This window comes from Penicillium soppii (genome assembly GCF_028829465.1).
Source record: "Penicillium soppii strain IBT 18220 chromosome Unknown utg000001l, whole genome shotgun sequence".
Taxonomy (NCBI): Eukaryota; Fungi; Ascomycota; class Eurotiomycetes; order Eurotiales; family Aspergillaceae; genus Penicillium; species Penicillium soppii.
In genome coordinates this window covers 1140072-1162906 of record NW_026643231.1, presented here as the reverse complement: position 1 = coordinate 1162906, position 22835 = coordinate 1140072, and the positions used below count along the sequence as shown (strand labels likewise).

The 22835-nt window shown below is 48.7% G+C and overlaps 9 protein-coding genes across 9 annotated transcripts; 5 read left to right on the top strand and 4 right to left on the bottom strand.

Moving 5' to 3' along the window:
* Nucleotides 1–51: 51 nt before the first annotated feature.
* N7529_000436 (uncharacterized protein) lies at nt 52–243 on the top strand (the record flags this gene model as incomplete). The annotated part of the gene is made up of 1 exon (XM_057235967.1): nt 52–243. One exon carries the CDS (start codon nt 52–54, stop codon nt 241–243), a length of 192 nt encoding a protein of 63 aa, XP_057102770.1.
* Nucleotides 244–520: 277 nt separating this feature from the next.
* Nucleotides 521–1762, bottom strand: N7529_000435 (dihydrofolate synthase; the record flags this gene model as incomplete). Its single annotated transcript, XM_057235966.1, has 1 exon — nt 521–1762. One exon carries the CDS (start codon nt 1760–1762, stop codon nt 521–523), a length of 1242 nt encoding a protein of 413 aa, XP_057102769.1.
* Nucleotides 1763–2476: 714 nt separating this feature from the next.
* Nucleotides 2477–3676, top strand: N7529_000434 (uncharacterized protein; the record flags this gene model as incomplete). The annotated part of the gene is made up of 1 exon (XM_057235965.1): nt 2477–3676. The coding sequence occupies one exon, from the start codon at nt 2477–2479 to the stop codon at nt 3674–3676; it is 1200 nt and encodes a 399-aa protein (XP_057102768.1).
* An 884-nt stretch (nt 3677–4560) lies between these two features.
* N7529_000433 (kinase-related protein) lies at nt 4561–5402 on the top strand (the record flags this gene model as incomplete). Its single annotated transcript, XM_057235964.1, has 2 exons — nt 4561–4600; nt 4729–5402. 2 exons carry the CDS (start codon nt 4561–4563, stop codon nt 5400–5402), a joined length of 714 nt encoding a protein of 237 aa, XP_057102767.1.
* A 1047-nt stretch (nt 5403–6449) lies between these two features.
* N7529_000432 (putative GPI anchored cell wall protein) lies at nt 6450–7143 on the top strand (the record flags this gene model as incomplete). Its single annotated transcript, XM_057235963.1, has 3 exons — nt 6450–6559; nt 6628–6773; nt 6839–7143. 3 exons carry the CDS (start codon nt 6450–6452, stop codon nt 7141–7143), a joined length of 561 nt encoding a protein of 186 aa, XP_057102766.1.
* Nucleotides 7144–8165: 1022 nt separating this feature from the next.
* Nucleotides 8166–10903, top strand: N7529_000431 (ribonucleotide-diphosphate reductase subunit RNR1; the record flags this gene model as incomplete). The annotated part of the gene is made up of 3 exons (XM_057235962.1): nt 8166–8184; nt 8308–8465; nt 8525–10903. The coding sequence occupies 3 exons, from the start codon at nt 8166–8168 to the stop codon at nt 10901–10903; spliced, it is 2556 nt and encodes an 851-aa protein (XP_057102765.1).
* A 496-nt stretch (nt 10904–11399) lies between these two features.
* Nucleotides 11400–12647, bottom strand: N7529_000430 (uncharacterized protein; the record flags this gene model as incomplete). Its single annotated transcript, XM_057235961.1, has 1 exon — nt 11400–12647. The coding sequence occupies one exon, from the start codon at nt 12645–12647 to the stop codon at nt 11400–11402; it is 1248 nt and encodes a 415-aa protein (XP_057102764.1).
* Nucleotides 12648–13198: 551 nt separating this feature from the next.
* On the bottom strand, nt 13199–15825 carry N7529_000429 (uncharacterized protein; the record flags this gene model as incomplete). Its single annotated transcript, XM_057235960.1, has 2 exons — nt 13199–15747; nt 15801–15825. The coding sequence occupies 2 exons, from the start codon at nt 15823–15825 to the stop codon at nt 13199–13201; spliced, it is 2574 nt and encodes an 857-aa protein (XP_057102763.1).
* Nucleotides 15826–18682: 2857 nt separating this feature from the next.
* N7529_000428 (uncharacterized protein) lies at nt 18683–21010 on the bottom strand (the record flags this gene model as incomplete). Its single annotated transcript, XM_057235959.1, has 4 exons — nt 18683–18741; nt 19650–20075; nt 20148–20844; nt 20894–21010. The coding sequence occupies 4 exons, from the start codon at nt 21008–21010 to the stop codon at nt 18683–18685; spliced, it is 1299 nt and encodes a 432-aa protein (XP_057102762.1).
* Nucleotides 21011–22835: the final 1825 nt, after the last annotated feature.

The following is a 22835-nucleotide window of genomic DNA, read 5'->3' as shown; positions in this document are numbered from 1 at the left end:
TCCTAGCTGAATGTCGTTAAATAAGCTGATTTTATCAAAGCGCAAACGACGATGGACTGGAACCGTTCCAAAACGAATGTTGGGGATCAGGATCTCACCAAGCGGACATTACAGGAGGGATTCAGCTCTCACGCCCTGGAGAGCCGTTTCCACGTTGAATCGAGGCGCATGCAAGATTATCAGATAATTACCATGAGCAATTCAGCTGACTATCAATTCACTAAAGGCGACAATAAAGCGTGAAGGGAGATGACCGCAACGAAATGGTTGTTTTGAACTTTCGTGCTCCACCCGCCGCGGCTGTGCTGGACAATCGCATCGCCGATCAGCCCTATGGTCATATTACCTTAGATCTTTCTACTATTGATAATTTATATTAGATTTTGATGCATAGCCCTGATATAGCAGAGAATCAACTATAGATCGAAAAAAAACAATGGAAAGTTGTATTTTTGACATAAAGTGTTCGTCTATTTACAATTTTATAGATCGTGAACATAGAGTCAATCTATAAAGGGTATCACTTTTGGGACTCGCGGAGCAGGCGCAGCACATCAGAGACCAGATACAAGCTCCCAGCGATGACAAGAGGCCCTCCTTGGGCCTCACCGCTGGCCCATCGGATAGCAGAGAGTAAATCGCCTCCGAAACTCTGCACCTCTCTAAGATCTTGGATAGACTGAATGGAAGAGGCAAGCTCTGCTGCATCGGTTGACTGCACCCAGGGCATCCCATCGACGGGACCAAACTCTGTGGTGGCTACACGGTCCTGGGGGCGGATAATGGAGCCAAAGACTCCAGCCAGGTCTTTTCCACTCGACGCAGCAACGACCCAGGTAACAGGTTTTTCTAGAGAACGCATCCTGCGGTCAACATACTTGCCGAGAACTTCAGCAGACTGCGCATTGTGAGCACCATCAAGTAAAATAGGGGCTGTGCGATCAATGAGAGGGCGAAGGCTAAGATTTTGCAAACGGCCTGGCCATCTCACATCGGCAAGACGTGGGAGTAGCGAGAAAACATCCGCAGTCCCCATTTGAGGTTTCAACTGGGGTAGGGCAAGGTTGAGGGCGGACACGGCACAGCACATATTCTGCTGTTGGTGGGGCTCTAGATCCAAATCCTTAAAGAAAGGCGCAAGCTCGGCACACTGCACAGGAGAGACAAATGATGAATTAATCCCCAATTCCTGGATATGACTCTTCACAGTTTCGATCACTTCTGCATCATTTGTGTTGTCCACTACGCAAGGAACTCCAGGCTTCAGGATCCCCGCTTTTTCACGCGCGATCTCCCCGATCGTGGATCCAAGGAAAGCTTGGTGATCCATCCCAATCTTTGATATTACCGACACAAGAACATTATTCAAGACATTGGTAGCATCAAGACGCCCTCCCATTCCCACCTCAACGACGCCCACTTCGACACGCTCGTGGTTGAATATCTCGAAGGCCGTTGCGGTCAATAGCTCGAATTCGGAGGCTCCGATACCTAGTGTTTGGTCTCGTAGTTTGACTTTGTCTTCAATTTGTCGAAACAGTGATTCCTGAACCACCTTCTCTCCGATTGTAATGCAGTCCCATCGATCGATCAAATGCGGGGAAGTGAATCTTCCACAACGCACTCCGCCGGTAGATAGCAGATGAGATAGGTAGGCGCTGATAGAGCCTTTGCCATTGGTTCCAGCAATGTGAATGGCCTTCCATGTGAGCGGAGTCTGCTGAAGCAGACTTGCGACCCGGCTCAATCCTAGTTCGATCATTTTTCCAGATAACAGGTAATGTAAGTGTATGGTCAATATGACATGGTCAGGACAACATCAATCGAAGAGTGACAGTGAGCTTCAAGGCTGCATAGTTAACGATGGAAACAGAATAGAGCTAAAGATGTGGCTATTGTTGATCCTAAGGCTTACGATTACGGGTGAGCACACGTGACTGATCACAGAAGAGTTTAGCGGCCTTTTGGAAATATGCCGTTCTTCTGGCAGAAGTACCTTGCAGCTCCTACCGTTGTAAGATGAAATTTGAACTTCTTTTCGCACAACCTCGCCCTCTGCCCCTCTCTTCTACTGGTCGATTCCAATATACCTTGTACATGTTCTTTTTATCTATACATGTGTGTGTTTTCACATGAAACTTTACAAAGGGAAACACTCGAATCTATAATAAGGCGGTGATCAAGGCGGTTACCGACCTACGGCTAAAACTTGCCGTATTCGTTCACGCCTCAGGCTCCAATCTCCTGGAAAATTCCCCAATCTCCCCGTCTCCATCTGTCCATCCCCACAACGGCGCTATCGCACCTAGTCGCGTTCTACTTTCTTAATCATTTTGTGTTTGTCATTACTTGCCTTACTATCAGTATTTCCAGTTGTTTCGCATCAAAATCAGAATGGGAATTCCGTAAGTCATCTGCTCCTTGGACGTGTCGCATGCGCCACTGCATCACGTTATGCCAATCTAATCAATACAGGATGTGGCGTGAGCCTCCCACGGCAAACAAAACTGCAATCGAAAAGGACTCTTCCGCTGCTGCGCGCTCGTCCATCGGTCGCCGAGGACGTGCTTATCGAGCGCGTCGCTCCGGTGTTCTATCTTCATTTCACTCACAAATAATCAATGAACTCCGAGGCGGCACTTCTGGTACTACGTTAAACCCCAGTGCAAGTGCGGATCGAACCCCTGCTCGGTCTCCTATTTTGGCCAATGGCATCAGTGAAGATGGAATGACTTTGGAACAAAGTCGACGTGAGGCGTTTGGTCGGGTTCCCCATCCTCCGCGTGTGCATATGCACCGAGCATTGGACGCCCCCAGCCGACAGAACAGGAGTACTCGCGATCAAGCCTTGACAGATCTCCTCGATCGCTATGAACCTATCAACCCGATTACCGGCTCATTCGCCCCCAGTTTCGCCCCTGCTCTCGCATACCATACCAATGCTACTCGTTCCAGCAGCGTTCGCCTTCCGCCTTTGCTTCGCACCGACAGTCATGGCGATGACGCCGCCTTGATGCAGTCCAGCATGCCGCCGGACGTACGCCAATACCGGTCCGCCAGTTCTCATGCTCAAAATCGGGGGCCCGGCACAGATGGTGCCATGGATGGACTGGGTGACCGCGAGCGCAGCCCAACCTTATACGAAGGTGATGCTGATGCGTGGGAAACTTTGTTGTCGACCATCACCCCCGATGCCAACCTTCCCTCGACCGATACTTCCTTCGCTTCGACCTCAGCTTCTGCGGCTTCCAGACCTTCCCCTCCCCCGGCGTTGGGTTATAGACATGCCCCTCGTGCACATGCGGTGCTTGACCCCTATCCGGATCACCTCAACCCCTGCGACTTCTCTTCTTCGGATGATGACGATACGCCTGCCAACTACCACTCATTCATGGGCCCAGGCGGGGCTATGGCACTTCGACGTTTCCAAGATCGTAACTCGACTTTGAGTGTTCATCCTCCTCTCCTCCCAATCCCACTCTCTCTTTCCGACCAGCGCCGGCAAAGCGATGAAATTCAACAGATGCAGGTCATCCTGGATCGACTTGCCCGCCGTGAGGACATTCCTGACGATTTGTGGGCGGCAGTGGGTCTTACACGCACACTTCATCGTGGTCTTAATGCTAGCATGGATTCCACTGATACTGAAGGCCCTTCCCGATCAGGCGGCCATTGAGCATGAGCACAGCTTTTGATGAATCTGAACAGCACGACTAATGGTAATGGCGTTCTCTCTGGCCTTTTTCTTTTTTTTTGGACTATTTTTTGACTTTTGGACTATTTTTTTTTAATCGGGATGCGACTTCGGGGGCGTTGATTGGAATCATCTCTGACATCTTTCTTCATGGGCTCAATTATTTCGTGGCTGTGTTGCACCGGTTGCACCACCAATTTCAGGCGTTGCATTGGCCTTCTTCTATTGTATCCATATTTGTTGATTTAGTACTGTTGACTGACATGTATCTTGCATTGAACAAAAGGGGACAACGGCAAAGGATAGTGAATTCGTTGGCCAATCAAGCTCATCATCAACCTTCTTCCAGTATATCCCATTACTCTCTTGAGAATCAATCCTTTAGTGCTTTTGGAAGTTTTCTCAATATATTTGGCCCAGTGTTATGTTCCTAAATTCCGATACTGTATATGTTATAACTCGAAGCTCTTGCAATTCACGAAGAAATGCTTGTATACACATTTTTGCGGCGACTGGTACAGTGACGTATGCCTCGGTGCCTCGGAGTACAGCAGTCCCCACTCAATCAAAGCCCCGCGAAATCGTTATCAGGAAATTGATTGTTGCAGACAACTCCAAAAGACAACAATTACTACCAAACGAAAAATCCGCTGGACAATTGACGTGCGCAATTGCAACGGACACCCGTGACACTCAAAACACTCTGTACTACAAGACTTTGCGCAACCACAAGATACCTCCGAATCCACCAACAGTCACAAGAACTCAATTAGCCAGAGGAATCTTCCTCTCACTTCACTTCAGACCTATCCAATTCGCTGTCACGCGCACCAGAGCCAACCGTGACCACGAGCGTCGCACCAGCCATGGATCGACAGGTAGAGCACCTAGTTAACAAGACCTGGGGTAAGCATCACATCGTATCGCATCTACATAAACCAAACCTCAGACAGGGCCTTCATGAAACCGAAACCCGAAGCCTCACCCTTAGCCTCCATGAACACGCGTCAAAACCAAAGCTAACAGCCCTCCAGCAAAATTCTGCTCAACAGCAGATGACGCGCGCCTGATGATAGCAATCAGCGGCATCCCAGGCAGCGGTAAAACCGGCCTCGCAAACATGCTCGCAAGCCGAATCAACAAGATCTACGCCTCAGAAAACCCAACCTCACCTACACCTATAGCAAGCGCCCTCCCAATGGACGGCTACCACCTCACGCGCGCACAGCTAGCAGCAATGCCAGACCCGGCATTCGCGATAGCCCGTCGCGGCGCAGCATTCACATTCGACGGAGAGAAATTCCTATCTCTTGTTCGGGCCTTACGGACACCAATAACCAACCAGACTGGATCTCTCCACGCTCCGAGTTTCGACCACGCCGTCAAGGATCCTGTTGATGGTGATATCGCCATTCCAGCTGAATGTCGGGTCTTGTTCTTCGAGGGGAATTATTTGAGCTTGGACAAGGAGCCTTGGAACACAGCTGCTGCGTTGATGGATGAGCTCTGGTTCGTGGATGTTGATTTTGAGGTTGCGAGGAAGAGATTGGTTGCTAGACATGTTATTGCGGGGATTGCAAGGGATGAGATCGAGGCGGATAAGAGGGCCAGGGAGAATGATTTGGTCAATGGGAAGGAGATTGTTGATTGTCGGTTGCCGGTTCAGGAGGTTGTTTCTAGTATCTTTGACCCGGTCTGGGAGAGGTGATGTCCACGGGTGGCTTGGCTGCTTTGTGACATGTACGATCTTCGAATTTCGTCAATATTATATGCTTGATATCATTCGTGCTTGCTCAAGGTTGGGAAGCTACGCGTCCCCTTTAGGCATCTATAAATTTGTAGAGATTACCGTGGAACCATCAACTTTGGATGCTATCTTCACACGCAATTGACATCGGCCATTGCCGTAGTAGAAGAAAGTAGACTTAGAAATAGAGTCTCGAAATTCAAAACAGTATTTCCTAGACTCATATTTCTTACCCAATCACTGTCCGTTATTATTTACTAGACCAAACAGACTGGACGTTCAGCCTTCGTATCAAAATTTTATTCCTTTATATCTCTTTTTACATCTCTTTTTAGAGTAACAAGGTGCCATCTTATGTAGGAATAGTATCTTGAGAGACTGTTCAATATCTAATTTCCCCCCTTCTGGCTCCATATATCCAAGACATAAAAAAATAAGTCCCAGTCTCACCACAATCTCCTCAAATCTTCCTAATACCGCCCTTGAGATGAAATATATATATATATATATATACATAATTAAGTTCTTGTGTAGCTCTTGTGTCACATACAATTTACTTCGACTATGGATTTCGTTGTTCCATGTACAACATGTTCAGCATGTTCAGTCAGTATCTGGGGGACAAGTCCCTGACGCTATTCCACTTTGGGGAAATTGGTGTGACAAGCCTTAGGGGTAAAATACAATGTATATGAATATGACAGGTATTGTAAAGTTAATTTAATGTCGAGATCAGGCAAAAAAGTACTTGCCAAAAAGGGTCTAATACGTAGGTAGGTAATATTACAGACCCTGTGCCACTGGAACCCCATCGCGGCTTCCGAAATTGGGGAACCCAAACCGCCCGAGTTCCTTCCGTTGTTTTTCTTTGGTTTAGACCTTCATCAACTTTCCCAACTCCGTCACTCTTTGTCTTTCACTTTACGCTCTTTAACCCACTCTCTTTAAGCACCTTGATTCGCTGTGCGATCTGTCCAATCCTTCCATCAAATCTCAACCTCAATCACCATGTTGTTCAACAAGTCCATCCTCGCCGTGGCCGTCATGGCCCTCGCCAACGTCGCAGCCGCGGCTAGCAACAATGTCCAAACCCCCGCCTGCGTTCTCAAGATCATCGGGTAAGTTCGAAGGAATGGAAGGAGTTGAGGAATGTTCGGCAAGTTCCATAATTAACCAACCCCCTCAGCGGCACCGACAACCCTGCCGACTCCAAGGCTATCTGTGGCACCGACGCCAGCAAGATTCAGTCCCAGATCTCCAAGAACTGTGCCGACAGCGATGCTTCCCTGAAGTTCTTCGCCAACAACTGCGCCCAGCTCGGTCACAAAGTTGGTAAGAATTGACACTCGATCTCGTTACATCATTTACTCGGATACTTATCATGATCATCTCTGCAGAGGTTTCCAGCGCTACCGAGAAGTCAACCGCTACCGGCACCTCGGGCGCTGCTACTTCCTCCGGCTTCGTTACCGCTGCCTCGTCCGGCCTCTCTGCTACACAGACTGGTTCCTCTGCTCAAGCCACTGGCACCTCCGGCTCTGCCTCTGGTTCTGGCTCGGCTGGCTCTCACACTGGCACTGGCTCTGCCTCTGGTAGCGCTTCGTCCCCTACCTCGACCTTCAACGCTGCTTCGTCCGACCGCCAGTTTGGTGTCACCACCCTCTTTGCTGCGGTTTTCATGGGCGCTGCCGCCTTGCTGTAAGAAGCTCTGAAGGCATTCAAATGCGAATATCGATGCAATCATACATTATTGGCCCTGATATCGCTGCTTTCGATCTGATTTGATTCGCTATTCCGGGATCTGGTTTGACTTCTTTAATATGTTTGCTCGTCTCATACCGATACCTGTGTCCCTGGATCTTATTATTTAGTTGCCAAAATCTCATTGATTTCTGCGCCCTTCAGCTTCCAATAGATGTAGGAAATTTTTGACCCTATCAACCGTCACCCTCGAAAGAACCTGCTATGCTTTGACTTGACCTCACATTTCATGTTGGAGGGTCAATGCCTGTATCATGATGTTCTTGAGGTCATCTTGCACCATCTGGCCACTTGATTCGTAGATCTATCGCATTGATGCACGGCGATGCAGCAAGGGCTGCGATCAAGCCGCATCTGTGTTGTATACGATGTTGACCAGCAGAAGAAATTCAGTCCGAAATTGTCAAACACAAACACAACCACAAACAAACAAATAAGATCATCCGAGTCCGGAATACTTGAGGCCGCTCGGCGGTGATCCTTCCGATGCTATTGCCGTGAGCCGATTGATTATCGATGCGCACGTGTTCACGTGACAATACGCGCCTGCAGGTCGAGACTCACCGCCTCTTTTGTCACTCCTACCGCCTTCCCAATTGTACACTAGTTACCCCACGCTAATCTCAATTCCACAGACACACTAACTAGAAGTGGTTAAATGTACAGTTTTCTGCGCAGCAGAATGGCAAAAGAAACTGGCCCGGGGAGTGGATCCGGTTGGTAAGCTAAGAAAAAACGCGGGCAACGCGAGGGACCTGGCAACGCGTCTGCTCGGCAACCAAAGATTCCTGCCCCTCTGGTCTTTTCTTCTTCTCACACCCCTCTTCGGGAATCTTTCTTGCATTCATCTGTGCTATACCCCTCTAATACTACCTCAATTCTGTTACCTGTGATCTTAATACCTGATACCCCCGTTCATACTTTTTGTTCTCCCCTTTTCAACCCCCTACCTCGCTATCCAAAATGTTCGTCTACAAGAGAGGTAAGTCACTACTTTGCTACACCATCGGAGAGGCACAATAGCTTGTGCTTTGATCTATGCATCTTGCCAAAGAATTTGTCTTGCCACATACGTTTGATCAAAGGCTGACGCAAGAACAAACAGATGGACGCAAAGAACGCGTGCAGTTCGACAAAATTACCGCACGTGTCTCGAGGCTCTGTTACGGCCTTGATCCCGAGCACGTCGATGCTGCTGCTATCACTCAGAAGGTTATCTCTGGTGTCTACCAGGGTGTCGGTACCATTGAGTTGGATAACTTGGTATGTTGACTTCAGTGCTTCGTCCCTCTGTTTGACAGCCACTGACGACAAAATTTCAGGCTGCCGAGACTGCGGCCTACATGACCGTCACACACCCTGACTACGCTATCCTGGCTGCCCGTATCGCCGTTTCCAACCTCCACAAGCAGACAAAAAAGCAATTTTCCATGGTCATTTCTGATCTCTACCACTATGTCAACCCCAAGAACAACAAGGCTGCTCCCATGATCTCGAAGCAACATTATGAGATTGTCATGAAGCATGCCGAGGAGCTCAACTCCGCCATCGTGTACGACCGCGATTTCAACTACAACTTCTTCGGTTTCAAGACGCTGGAGCGTTCATATCTTCTCCGTATCAACGGTGCCGTTGCCGAGCGTCCTCAGCACCTGCTGATGCGTGTTGCCGTTGGAATTCACGGTGAAGATATCGAGAAGGCCATTGAGACCTACCACTTGATGTCCCAGAAGTACTTCACACACGCATCCCCTACCCTCTTCAACGCCGCTACTCCTTCGCCCCAGCTTGCTTCTTGCTTCTTGGTCGATATGAGTGCAGACAGCATCGAGGGTATCTACGATACTCTCAAGACTTGTGCCATGATCTCTAAGACCGCTGGTGGTATCGGTCTGAACGTCCACCGCATCCGTGCTACCGGCTCTTACATCGGTGGAACTAACGGTTCTTCCAACGGTATTGTTCCTATGCTGCGTGTGTACAACAACACCGCTCGATACGTCGACCAGGGTGGTAACAAGCGCCCTGGTGCGTTCGCCATCTACCTTGAGCCGTGGCACGCCGATGTGTTCGAGTTCCTCGACCTCCGCAAGAACCACGGAAAGGAGGAAGTTCGTGCCCGCGATCTCTTCTATGCCTTGTGGACCCCCGATCTGTTCATGAAGCGTGTTGAGCAGAACGGTGACTGGACCCTCTTCTGTCCCCACGAAGCTCCCGGCATGGCCGATGTCTATGGTGACGAGTTCGAGGCACTCTACGAGAAATACGAGCGCGAGGGCCGTGGTCGCAAGACCATCAAGGCTCAGAAGCTCTGGTACGCCATTCTGGAGGCCCAAACTGAGACTGGTAACCCGTTCATGCTGTACAAGGATGCCTGCAACAGGAAGAGCAACCAGAAGAACCTTGGCACCATCCGCAGCTCCAACCTGTGCACTGAGATCATCGAGTACAGTGCCCCTGATGAGGTGGCAGTTTGCAACTTGGCCTCCCTGGCCCTGCCCACCTACGTTGATGCTGCCCGTGGCGAGTTTGACTTCGGCAGGCTCCACGAGGTTGTCCAAGTTCTCGTTCACAACTTGAACAAGATCATCGAAGTCAACTACTACCCTGTCCCTGAGGCAAAGAAGAGCAACTTCCGTCACCGTCCTATCGCTCTCGGTGTCAACGGTCTTGCCGATGCCTTCCTGGCTCTGCGTCTGCCTTTCGATTCCCCCGAGGCCAGGCAGCTGAACATCCAGATCTTCGAGACCATCTACCACGGTGCTCTCACTGCCTCGTGCGATCTCGCCAAGAAGCTCGGCACCTACGAGACCTACCCCGGATCTCCCGTCTCGCAGGGCATCTTGCAGTACGACATGTGGGACCGCACCCCCACCGACCTCTGGGACTGGGCCTCCCTCAAGGCCAAGATCGCCGAGCACGGTGTCCGCAACAGTCTCCTCGTTGCCCCCATGCCCACAGCCAGCACCAGTCAGATCCTCGGCTTCAACGAGTGCTTCGAGCCCTACACCTCGAACATTTACTCCCGCCGTGTCCTGGCTGGTGAGTTCCAGGTCGTCAACCCTTGGCTTCTCAAGGATCTCGTCGACCTCGGTCTGTGGTCCGACAACATGAAGAACCGCATCATCGCCGACGGCGGTTCCGTCCAGAACATTCCCAACATCCCCGCCGACATTAAGGCCCTTTACAAGACCGTCTGGGAAATTTCCCAGCGTAACATCTTGCAGATGGCTGCTGACCGTGGTGCCTTCATTGATCAGTCTCAATCCCTCAACATCCACTTGAAGGAGCCTACCATGGGCAAGCTCACCAGTATGCACTTCGCCGGCTGGAAGATGGGTCTCAAGACTGGAATGTACTACCTCCGTACCATGGCCGCTTCTGCCCCTATCCAGTTCACCGTCGACCAGGAGCAGCTTAAGGTCGAGGACACCAATGTCGCTCGCTCGAAGAAGCGTGTCGGTGGCAACGCCGCTGCTTCCTACTCCGCTGTTCCTCGCGCCGAGGCTGTCCCCGCTTCTGTTGTCCCCATCCAGGAGGCTCCTCGCACTGTTGTTGTTGAAGCTGCTGTCCCTGCTGAGGTCCCGGCCGAGGTCGAGCCTAAGGATGCCGATGCTAAAACCGAGGTTGATATCTACTCCGACGCTGTTCTGCAATGCAGCATTGAGAACAAGGAGGATTGTCTCATGTGCTCTGGCTAGATGGTTCGGTGATTTCTTATTATGTTTTTGGTTTCGGTATTTTCGCATGGTCGTGGTTTCCACGTGTACCCATATTATGATAGTGATGGTCTTTTTCCTTTGTTCGTGTGTTTCGGCGTGGTTCATGATTTTCTGTATTTTCTTTTTACAATTCAACAACATGTTATGCTGTTCATATTTCCCAGTAGACTGTATTCGTATCGACTACATCAAGTTTGTATGGTAGGCCTTGGGCTCCTTTGCATGTCTGCATCGTTCCTCTCTTTGATCGCCGAGGGAAGTTCAGCACAGTGATAGAAGTCGTAATAGCGTGGGTTGCTGCTCCTTCTAGGGCTGGCGGACCTTTGACTAGTCCATGGATGCAAGGTGAATTCAATAGCTATCACACAGATCGGGCATGTTCTGTCAATCTATGACTTGGATTGGTAGTCATGATCAAAACATCTCTATATTATACATGCACTGTCTTGTGGTCACCTTGTATTGGTGAAAAAAATTACAAACGATGGGGAGTGAGACCACCCTCAACATAGCGAACCTTGAACCAAGGCGTCTCCACAACATCATAATCAGAATTCTTGGCAGGGTCTCCAAAGATCTTCAGAGCTCTGACACGCAGAGAGTAAGAGCCAGCAGGAACATTGGAACCGTCAGCCATATAGCCTTGCCATTCGACACCAGAAGCACCAGTCGCAGAGCGACTCTTGAACTCCTGAGGGAATTGGGCAATAGAGCCTAGAACAGTTCCATTGCTCGACTTAGCGTCGATTTCTAGAAGACGCGTTCCCATGGAGAGAAGCAGATCGAAGACCGGGTAGCTAGTGTTAGTCTCAGCGCCATGAGGTCCAGCAAAAGTGAACACCTGGCCTGCAGTCACGGGCTTGCTGCTGACCGAGGACTTCAGGACGTTGTCGCCATGCTTGGTATCCAGAATGGTGACGTTGCGCATGGAAGTTGCGGCGCCCAAGTATGGGATTGACAGAGAATCGCCGTTCGTTCCGTTCAGAGTCACGTATCCGCTGTAGATAGGAATCCGGCTGGCGTTCAAGCCCTTGGGTGGCGCAGCGGAGACTCGCACAACAGCCGTCTGTCCCGGTGAAACAACCACGCGCTTGGAGCTGAAGCTCAGCGAGGCGTAGGTGGCGGTTGTCTCCATGAAGTCGCCTGCGTCGAAGAAAACGGGGATCGTGGTGCCGTCGTTGGCAAGCGTGTAGACTGTTCCACTGCCCACTTGGTCGATGGTGTAGGTCACGTCCTGTGAGCCGGTGTTCTTGAGGCTAAAGGAGGTCGGGGTGAGATATTCGGTGTCGTTGAAGCTGATGCTGCTTACGTTCAGGACGGTCTTTGCGTGGACAGCGTCGTATGCGTTGATCAGACCGGCGCCTTGTTGGGCGACAGAGTCGAGCCACGGATAAGCTGAGACACCGTCGTGGAAGACATTGGGGTTCGAGTTTGTTGCGAAGAGGGACTGGACGGTTGAGGATGAGATCTTTCCGCGGGCTTCGAAGAGGAGAGCAATGCAGCCGGCGAAGTAAGGTGTTGCCATGGAGGTGCCGGACTCAACTGCGTAGCCACCCAGGGCTAGAGGGTGTGTTGACAGCATGAATCCACCAGGGGCACTGATGGTAGGCAGCGCAACGAGTTCGTTTGTAAGACCCCATTGGGAGAAGTCACTGACGTAGCCGCCTGCCACTTTGTTCTTCTCGCTGATGAAGAGAGAAGAAGAATGAGCTTTGCTTGTCATGCGAAGAGTAATTGTTGTGTTCTTTGCAGCAAGCTTCACCCTCTTCGGATTCGAACATGTAGACTATACACATCTTTTAGTGTTATTAAAACAATAGGATCGCTATTTTTGATCAATCCGATAATCTGCCGTGGAGGGGTGCCTTGCTCAAGAAGGTTCCAAATAGTATTCCGCTGCTCTTGATTAATCGTATACGCTGCTGGGTGGGCAATCATATTATCTTCAAGTTCGTGGGTATGGTGCGGATTACTGATTTTTAGATGCCACTTACAGTACCTTGCAAAATCGCCCTGCGTTTTCGCATTCACTCTTTTTTTTCGACCGTTAATGCCAAGCTGCTCTAACCATATATAGTTAGCTGTTGACCTATTCTTAGGTCTGTATATTACATAGTATTGTCATAAACTGTATTATGGTTCGTTACAAGATGAGCTCTCTCCCGGCTACTTCAATTTTGTTTACTATAGATGCCGCCATGAGGCATATATAACGAAAAGTCGGTGTTTGGTGAGACTGTATACAATAACATTGTTCGAGGAAGAGCAGGTTGACTAATACTCAATATCCAAGGGGGGTGGTGAGAATATGTTCTCCATGGTCGCGACTTTGATCGACTTCTTTATGCGTTGGAGAGCGTGCTGAGATGCCAGTCGAGAGGGATGTTCTTCATCCAACGTTCTCTCTTGTACCGCGACCACGTGCTCAAGTAGCTCCACGGCCTGCTTTATCTGTCCGTTGGATTCGTATGCCCCTGCGAGTACTTGCTGAGATGCCAGTCGATCAGGATGTTCTTCATCCAGCGTTCGTTCTTCCACCGTGACCACGTGCTCAAGTAGCTCCACGGCCTGCTTGATCTGTCCGTTGGATTCGTATGCCCCTGCGAGCGCGTGCTGAGATGCCAGTCGAGAGGGATGTTCTTCATCCAGCGTTCGTTCTTCCACCGTGACCACGTGCTCAAGTAGCTCCACGGCCTGCTTGATCTGTCCGTTGGATTCGTATGCCCCTGCGAGCGCGTGCTGAGATGCCAGTCGAGAGGGATGTTCTTCATCTAGCGTTCTCTCTCGCACCGTGACCACGTGCTCAAGCAGCTCCACGGCCTGCTTGATCTGTCCGTTGGATTTGTATGCCCCTGCGAGCGCGTGCTGAGATACCAGTCGAGAGGGATGTTCTTCATCTAGCGTTCTCTCTCGCACTGTGACCACATGCTCAAGTAGCTCCACGGCCTGCTTTATCTGTCCGTTGGATTCGTATGCCCCTGCGAGCTCGTGCTGAGATGCCAGCCGAGAGGGATGTTCTTCATCTAGCGTTCTCTCTCGCACCGTGACCACGTGCTCAAGTAGCTCCACGGCCTGCTTTATCTGTCCGTTGGATTCATATGCCCCTGCGAGCGCGTGCTGAGATGCCAGTCGATCAGGATGTTCTTCATCCAGCGTTCGTTCTTCCACCGTGACCACGTGCTCAAGTAGCTCCACGGCCCGCTTGATCTGCCCGTTGGATTCGTATGCCCCTGCAAGCGCGTGCTGAGATGCCAGCCGAGAGGGATGTTCTTCATCTAGCGTTCTCTCTCGCACCGTGACCACGTGCTCAAGCAGCTCCACGGCCTGCTTGATCTGTCCGTTGGATTTGTATGCCCCTGCGAGCGCGTGCTGAGATGCCAGTCGATCAGGATGTTCTTCATCTAGCGTTCTCTCTCGCACTGTGACCACATGCTCAAGTAGCTCCACGGCCTGCTTGATCTGTCCGTTGGATTCGTATGCCCCTGCGAGCTCGTGCTGAGATGCCAGTCGAGAGGGATGTTCTTCATCGTAGTGACTTTCATTCCATGCACACACATTCCCAAAAATACTAACCGCTTCTTTCGCTCGGCCATCGGCTAGAAGACATTTTCCAACTTTGGAAAGTAAGGTATATCTTTCACTCAAATCTTGACTTTCCTCTCGTCTGAGAATCTCAAGAGCGTGTGGTAGGTATATTCTCCATGTGTCACGATGTTTGTATTCATCAGATGGAAAACGCTTGTCCATATGTCGCGTCAAGGTCGCGATGATTTGTTGTGTCTTCCGTGCGTCTGTTATCCACATTCGAGTTGATAGCTGTACTAGGCTATGCACATCAAACATATTTCCATCGTCCCTCCTGGTGAGAAATCCATAGCTACACAGCGTACCAATTGAAAAGTCCATCTCCTCTTCTGAATCGAGGGTGGGGAGAATAGATCGCGGGATTGCCTTTGGCTCAATGTAAGACATAAATCCTAATAAATCAGCAGCAGAGGGATCAGAGACTTCAATCTGATTAAATGAGATAAGCCATGTGGTGGCCACCGCGTTTGCCAGTCTACGATATCGAGTGCTATCGTGGAACTCCCTGCTCGCTAGACGCATCCGATCTTTTTCGGTTTTATGCATAAGCTGAAGATATCGTGTGGCCGTTCCACCATTTCGACAAATATAGTAAGCTGCCTGTACAATAGCTAGAGGTAAGAAGTTTAGCTCCTCTAATAATTGTATTGTGGACTGCTGGTCACAAAGCGAGTCTTCTCCTACAATTCTAGTAAGAAAAGCGATCCCTTCCTCTGTTGTCATCTTTTGGAGCTCAACTATGTCCCTTCCTGCGAATGACAGTGCCACCTCGCGGGAACGAGTAGTGAGCAAAGTAACGCCGTTGTTGCTAGCGGGGAAGTACTGATCAAGCTTATCGAAAAGCATGTCCACGTCATCGGCATTATCGACAATGAAAAGCCACTTTCCAGCTTTATCAGAGCTTAGCTGTCGCTGTACTGATTCCATCGCACTTTCACCGTCTGCATTCGGAGGGATTTGCAGCTCTTTCGCGATTTGCGAACAAGCCTGCTCAAAACTCTCGAGACTCAGGGCAGGAGCCCAGAAAATTGAGCAGTCTGGTATATGCGCCCTCACCCACCGGGCAAGCTGAAGAGCAACTTGGGTTTTGCCGATGCCACCTAGTCCAAATAGCGCTAGTCTTTCCGTATTCGGTTCCAGAAATAGCTTCTCCTTAAGCTCATCCAGCGTGGATTCACGACCAGTAAAGTGTCGATTTTCCAAAGATGGAATGACATAATGGACTACAAACTGATCATCTTGGAGAGTATTAGGGTATCTAATGTTGTACTTGGGGCTTCTATTGACTTACGAGGCTTATTTTCTGTCTCGTTCATTCCTGTAATAGGCGCGTGGAAGTGGTAAGTGACAGGGCCGTGGCTCACGCCTATCTGGGCCCCCGAATTTGAACCCATAAAAGATATTGCGGATGTCATGCTCGCCACGTGGACCGGTTTCAATTCTTCAATGGGCATATGGAAAAACACATGTCTGGCATAAGCTGCCGCTGCCGCCGCCACGAATATAAGAATGAATGGGCAGTAATAAAGTGTATCGCTTGGCTTCAAAAGTGTCCGTAGGCTGTAGACTCGGCCATTCAACAAAATCAGGGACGGGGAGGGTTAAAGAGGGATGAATGCGACCGCAGAGACAACTCGCCATCAGCTTAATATATGAGTGATGGGGTGCATGGCCTAAGCGCCCGCCCGCATCAACGAATGAGGTAACCCAGCCAATCATTATGCTTATAAGGATGTCGACCCGCAGGAGATACCGCGTGCTAAGTTGTGATTGCGCAGCAGCAGAACCAACCAGCAGCCTACAAGGTATGGCAAGAAGCCGGATTATCGAACTTGCCGTTTCCGACGACGTGAAAAGGCAGAAACTACCAGAGAGCGTCCCACGTGATTTGGCAAAAAGAAAAACGAACATGAAAGAATCTACTAAAGGAGTGAATTACAAGCCGGAAATATACGAGCTCTATATATTTATACAGGTCAATCAACAATGCTCAATTATCAGACCCGAATGACGAAAGTGGCCTTCAGCACTCTCTTCTCTTGCGCCCACCATATCGATGCACCACTCCAGAAATTTTTCAAAATCTCCATCTGGGCCATCTTCAAACAACTGCCAGTTGCGTTTAATGAAAGCTTTGAGCTCCGCGAAAAATTCCTCGATGGGATTCAGATCAGGGAAATAAGGCGGAAGATACACCAGCTCAACTCCAGCTTGGACACACATGCATTTAATCCGCTCAGAGTGGTGGAATGATGCATTATCCATCAACAATACCGATTTAGGCTCCGGCCATCTGCCACAGTGATGAAGGAGCTCCCCAATGAAATTCTCAAATATAGAAGCATCAGTCGACCCTCGGAAGACGCGAGAAAACAGTACACCATCCTGGCAATATGCCGGCAAGATCTGGTATCGCTGGCCGCGATGAAACTTGGCCACTTGGACCGGGGGGCCCAGCCTGTTCGCCGATACCCTATCCGCTTGTCACATCCAGATTCGTCCACATAGACCAGGTGATATGACTTCAACTCCGACAGATTATGGAGATAGTAGTCTCGCAAATCCGCATTTCGCTCCTTCGCTTGATTCCGTGTTGTCTTCTTAGACCAGCCCTTTGCTGCCAGAGCCCGGCTGATGGTAGAGTTGGCCACGCAGACGTCATATTCCTCCCGAAGGAACACGCCATCTCATCAAGGTATAGCCCGGGGTTTTCGGAAAGGTGATAACATAGAGCCTCAAGCACAAGTGGTGTGATTCTCTTTGGTCGGCCGGGGGGGATTGAAGGCGCCTTGGGACTGCCGAACATCCGCAGATTAGAACGAATATATCTAACAGACTGTTTACTGCATTCCGCTGCATTAGCGATATCAGTAATTTTTATATTGCTCTCAATCATATCACATATCAGCTGCCGCTTCGATGGGGATAAGTTCGGAGCCATCTTTCGTACTATCAACAGTGGGTGTTGAGTGGAAAGACCTTAGATGGCAAGGGACAAAAGGGGGGGGGGGGAGGGGGGCGCCCAGGTCGCAGCCGGTGTTGTCATGGTCTTGTTCCTTACCCTACCTGTCAAAATATTCTAGCCAGGGCCTTTCCTGGGTCAACCCCATTACGGTTAGCGTGGCCTTGGCAACTGGATTTAGAAAACAAAGAGAGTGCGTAAAAGCGCAAGGCGATTTTGCAAGCTACTGTACCATTAGAGATCTTACCATATAAACGAAAGGTGCATCCAATTCGCCTCGTGCTAGTTTTCCGGCGCTTTGCCCCCTCTAGTGCATATATGCGATCGTGATACTGCCCTCCACGATCGCATCCAAGAGTGATATTCCTTCCGGTACTTGAACTAATCGTTGTGATAGCGTAACCTTGAGAAACTGCATAGCTGCAATGAGTTGTAAGCATTTCCTCGCGGGAATCGTACGCTTGATCAAATGGGGTTGCCATGGTTGAAATTGAGTGGTAAAGGGAGTGTTTAGATAGTCAAATATATGAACTGATTGATCAATAACTTAATATTCAACACTAAGTGGGAAATAACGGATAATAACGGATAATAATTGAGTGTATGCAGTTGCTATAGTAATTCATGGAAAATGCGAGATTACGTAATATATCTTCTTATGTAAGCAATTTGTTGTGTCCGTAACGTGAAGTCCGGTTGCGCGAGCGACCCCACCCAACTTTGAAAAACCTTCAATTTTTAACCACTATTAAACAAAAACACCATAAATCTAGCTATTGAACACGTGTAGGGCATTTAGAATAGGTATGTCCTTTTATCCCACAGCTAGAACATGTCACCTGCCGCCGAACCAACGGCATAGAAGGTAAAGTAGGCTTAGTAACTATTTTTACAGGCATCTCTAGTAAAGATATATCTTTGCTTATATCTTCATCCTTAACAACCACATCATCTTCACCACCTTCTAGACCCCCAAAGATACCTTTTTAGGTAATAAATTTGTGTTTTATCTCTCGTTTTTTAGCCTGTTTCTTATTAGTAGCTTCCAATTAGGTACAGCGATGCTGGCGAAAAATGTGGTGGTGGACTACTTTTATAGTCATATCGTAGGTCCGTTGAAGCTCTCTTTTTGTTGGCGAAGAGAGGATTGAAGAAGAAAATTCTAGACCTTTCTTAATCCGAGATTGCGATTTTGCGAATTTTGAGAGGGTCTAAAGAGTATTTGGATCACTGTCGCTGCCAAAAGAGAGTGGCCGCTGGGAAAGGGTCTCTAGAGGCGGAAGAGAATCCAGGTGCACATTTAGCTTTTCCAAGACTTTATTAGCATCAAATGGTGCTAATCCAGTAGCTAAAAAGCTATTTTGTATAGTGGAAGTCTTAAAAGCACCCATTCTTGCATCTGTAATCAATTCAAGGAAATCTTCTTTGTCAATAGAGCTAACTCCATTCCGTATCAAAGTTGAAACCGCTCCACTATAAAGCCTCTTCAAAACCAAAAAACAACCCACATCTAAAGGTTGCAAAAGATGAGAAGCATGAGGAGGCATACAGATTGCGATAATATGGTTTTCTTCACAAAGTCGGTCAAATTCAGGGGTTAAATGACTCCCATGACCATTAAGGACTAGTAGGCAGTATTTTCCCACTCTTGTCCCAATATTTGAGATAAAATGATGTTTCAACCACTATAAACCAATTGTATTGGTAGTCCAGCCATTATCACTCATAGTAAGGTGAGCTCCTTTTTGATTTGAAAGAAGATAGGGGCGTAGATGCTCCGGAAACTTCTTTCCTATAAAAACAAAGAGCGGAGGGAGAACACTTCCAGAAGCTCTAATACACTCAATCGTAGTCACCCACTCACGATTTCCAGCTTGTAGAAGAGCTCTTTTCCCATGGTATTCTGCTGAAGTGATAATCTTTTGGGTTGCGCCAATACCCATAGCAAAACCAGACTCATCAAAGTTGAAGATATCGTCTAAAGCAATACCCCACTTTTCAATTGTCTTTTGAACCAAATCAAACCATGGTTTGATGATTCGAGGGTATTCTGAAAGAGCTCTCTGATCGTCGTATTTCCGAGAGAGGCGAGTAGAGAGATTTGGGCATCGTTTGATAAATCCAGCAGGCCAATGATTACCCACAGTAGAGGGTGTGGTTTTTCGGGCACGACCATACCGATACCAACCAGTTTGTCGTTAGTAAAAGAGAACTGGTCGACGCCAGGGATATCGTTGTAGAAGAGAATGTTCTTTGCGCCAGCATTGGCGGCATTGGCTGCCTTCAAGGAGAAGGCACAGCCGCCGCGTCTGATGAGAACGATCTTTTTCGAGAGATCCGGGGTGCTAGATGGCAGCGCTTCACAACCATCACCCACAATCGACGAATTGAGGCTGAGAGGGTAAAGTTGATAGGTCCCGTTCTTGAAGTCCGCAGTTCCAGAAAGCGACCAGCCAAACTCATTAGTTCCATTTTTTGTCGAGTAAGTGGCCTTGTTGAGCAGCATGGGAGCCATTACGTTGTTAACAGATCCAACACCTGTAGCTCCCTTTCCATCTGCTCCGTCTGAAGCATAGAACATACCATACGCCCCGTCGTTTCCGACTGCAACCATACAAGGGACACCAGCTTTGACAATGCGAGAAATAAGGACTCCTCAGGGCTCCTCTGACCAACCACTGTAGCTACCAATAGAAGCGGTGATAATGTCGGCTTTATCCTCAAAGGCCATTCTGAAAGCTTGCATCATTTGGTCGGTGGAAGAACCCTGCTTACATTTGTTGACCTTATAATGACCAAGTGTCACATTAGGCGCGACACCAGTGAAGTTGTAAGCGTTTGACTGGGCAGCAATCAAACCGGAAACGTGTGTTCCATGGCCGTCGCAATTATCGTAAGGATCGGTGGTGTTATCAACAAGGTTCCATCCAAACGAGACCAAGCAACCCTCGCCGAAACAGCCACCAAGTGCAGGATGCTTGTAGTCAATACCAGTATCCACTACGGCCACTCTCAGTCCACTGCCAAGGTAACCCTCGTCGCGCAGGCGGTCGACACCAGTCATGACGTGAGGGAAGTCGTTATTACCAACAGCGAAGCTCTGGCCACGGCGGCTGAGAATATTTTCATGGTGACGCTGGAATGAAGTATCATGGGCAGTTGAGACTTGACGAGGAGGGAGATGAAGCTCGCGAACGGGTGTAACGAATTTTACGGATGCCAAGGAAGAGATTCTCTTGATGGTAGCATCTTCATTCTGCGGGTTGCCTGTCAGGCTGAATGATCCTCCATGGAAGAGGGAGAAGGACAAGTCTTGTTTGAGATTGGCAGGAATGCCTCTATGAGTGAGCGAGTCGATGAAAGATTGGGCGGACTGCAGAGGTAAGCTTAAGAAAGAACAAAATGCTATTATGCAGTCTCACAATATGAGCGCCGCTAAATTCGATGATATATGAACTAGGCACTGCATCGCCTGATTTTCCCGCAAGAGCGAGAGGCAGGGCCATTAAGGCACCAAGCCATGGCCACAAGTAGACCATGTCTATAAAAACTATAAAAGAGCGACAATAATGAGTGTGGTATCAAAGAAATGAGTGACAATTAACGAGAAAGAGCGACAGTGAAGTAAATTTAACAATTTGATCGAAGCCGGGCAAGTAAATCTCTTATAGCATTGAATTTTCACTTCCACTATGAGATCGACCTACCAATTTCGTATCCCAACCATGTCTGACCAATATACTCCGTAGCGTCGATACATCGGGTCCTCGGAGGCCGTCAAGACACTATTGTGGGAACTGTTCCTGGGAAAAAAAGGGGGGAATGTGGTATAGGAAACACTTCCGTAAAAGAATCGGCATTTAGGAGAAAAGATCGGCAGGGATTGTTGATCTTGTACAGATCTAACCCGTCACTGTGGGTTTTATAGTTAGCCACGGGTCATCGTGAGATTCTAATGGCCGTGGAAATTAGTGCGGCCTGCTGAGAGCCACTATAATGTGCGAAGACCGAAAAGAAGAGACAGAGAGCATGTTGACAGGCTACAATGTGACAAGTAACAATGTGACAAGTAACCTACTACGGAGTAATCACTAAGCAATAATTAAATATTCGGTCAGTATGTATGTACTACGTACTTCCTCACTTAAATTCTATAGTTCGGTTAGGATCTTATTTAGGGTGCTCAGATTTATTTACTTTGATCCACAAGATTGTGAGATCGACCAACTTAATCTCTTTTCCATAACACGATCGTGATTAGCTAGTGATTCTGATATGCCAGCTGAATCATGATGGTCGTTGAAGAACCCAAGCCATACTAGATGAAAATATACAGGTCATTCACACAATAATAGGCTAAATGTCTTCCTAAAGTCTGCTAACACTCTGGTGATGTGAACCGCGTTGATCATACTTACAGCGGTAGTACAGTATACAAGGATTGACCGGCAATTTAAAAGACCCAACTAAACGGCCTTTGACTGACACAATGAGACTTACAAACTCAGCATCAATATCATCTCCTCATTTTCCGGTTCTATAAAAGAGGCACGATGCGGCAAAGCTTCGGACAATCCTTATTTTTGCCTGGCCAAGGAGGCTCTCATAAGATTGAGCGCACCGAAAAATCGATCCGAGAACATCCAGATGGAGATCAGGTTGGCTATGCTTGTCAGAGAACGGGGCTCTATGGATAGTCCTCGCCGAGCCTTGTCTTTACTTATCTCCCTCAACTGCATTTTGAACCCCTAGGCTCCTCTCGCCGGCCATACCGATAGGCTAAGGCAAGTGGCAAACAATCTAATGGTCAAGCATTTCCAACTCCAGTTTGATGCATGCATGGAACAATATCTCTTTCACGCCTTGATGGAAACTCATTTTCCCTGTCGCTGGAAGAAGTGTTTCATCATGAGTTTCACAACCTCCATCAAGAAAAGAATTTGATCTCTTATCCACTCCACACCTACCCTATTGCGAACCCATACACAGAAGTGAACATAGCAACGTCAGTATATCTTTGGCACATGGATGTGATGACTAAAGACCTTGCCCTGTTCCCCCACACTCAGACGTTCTTAAAAGACTCAGGCGTGAGCCAGCTTTCGTTACTGTGCCCTCAATCACCACACATGCCGCCGGAAGTGCCTCCTTCAGTGCCAGGACTGGAACGCGCACGGTTTTGAACGATGGATGTATCTTTTCTGAATCTCATTATCATGGTGCTGTCTTAAAATATCAATTGAGCAGGGGTGCATTGGAAAGAAATCCTCTGCGTGGCACATTTCGGTAGGCAAATTGGTCAATATACGAGCGAGAGCCTTTTCCCTAGCTAACAGTGACTTACTGATGGAGTCGATTTTGTCA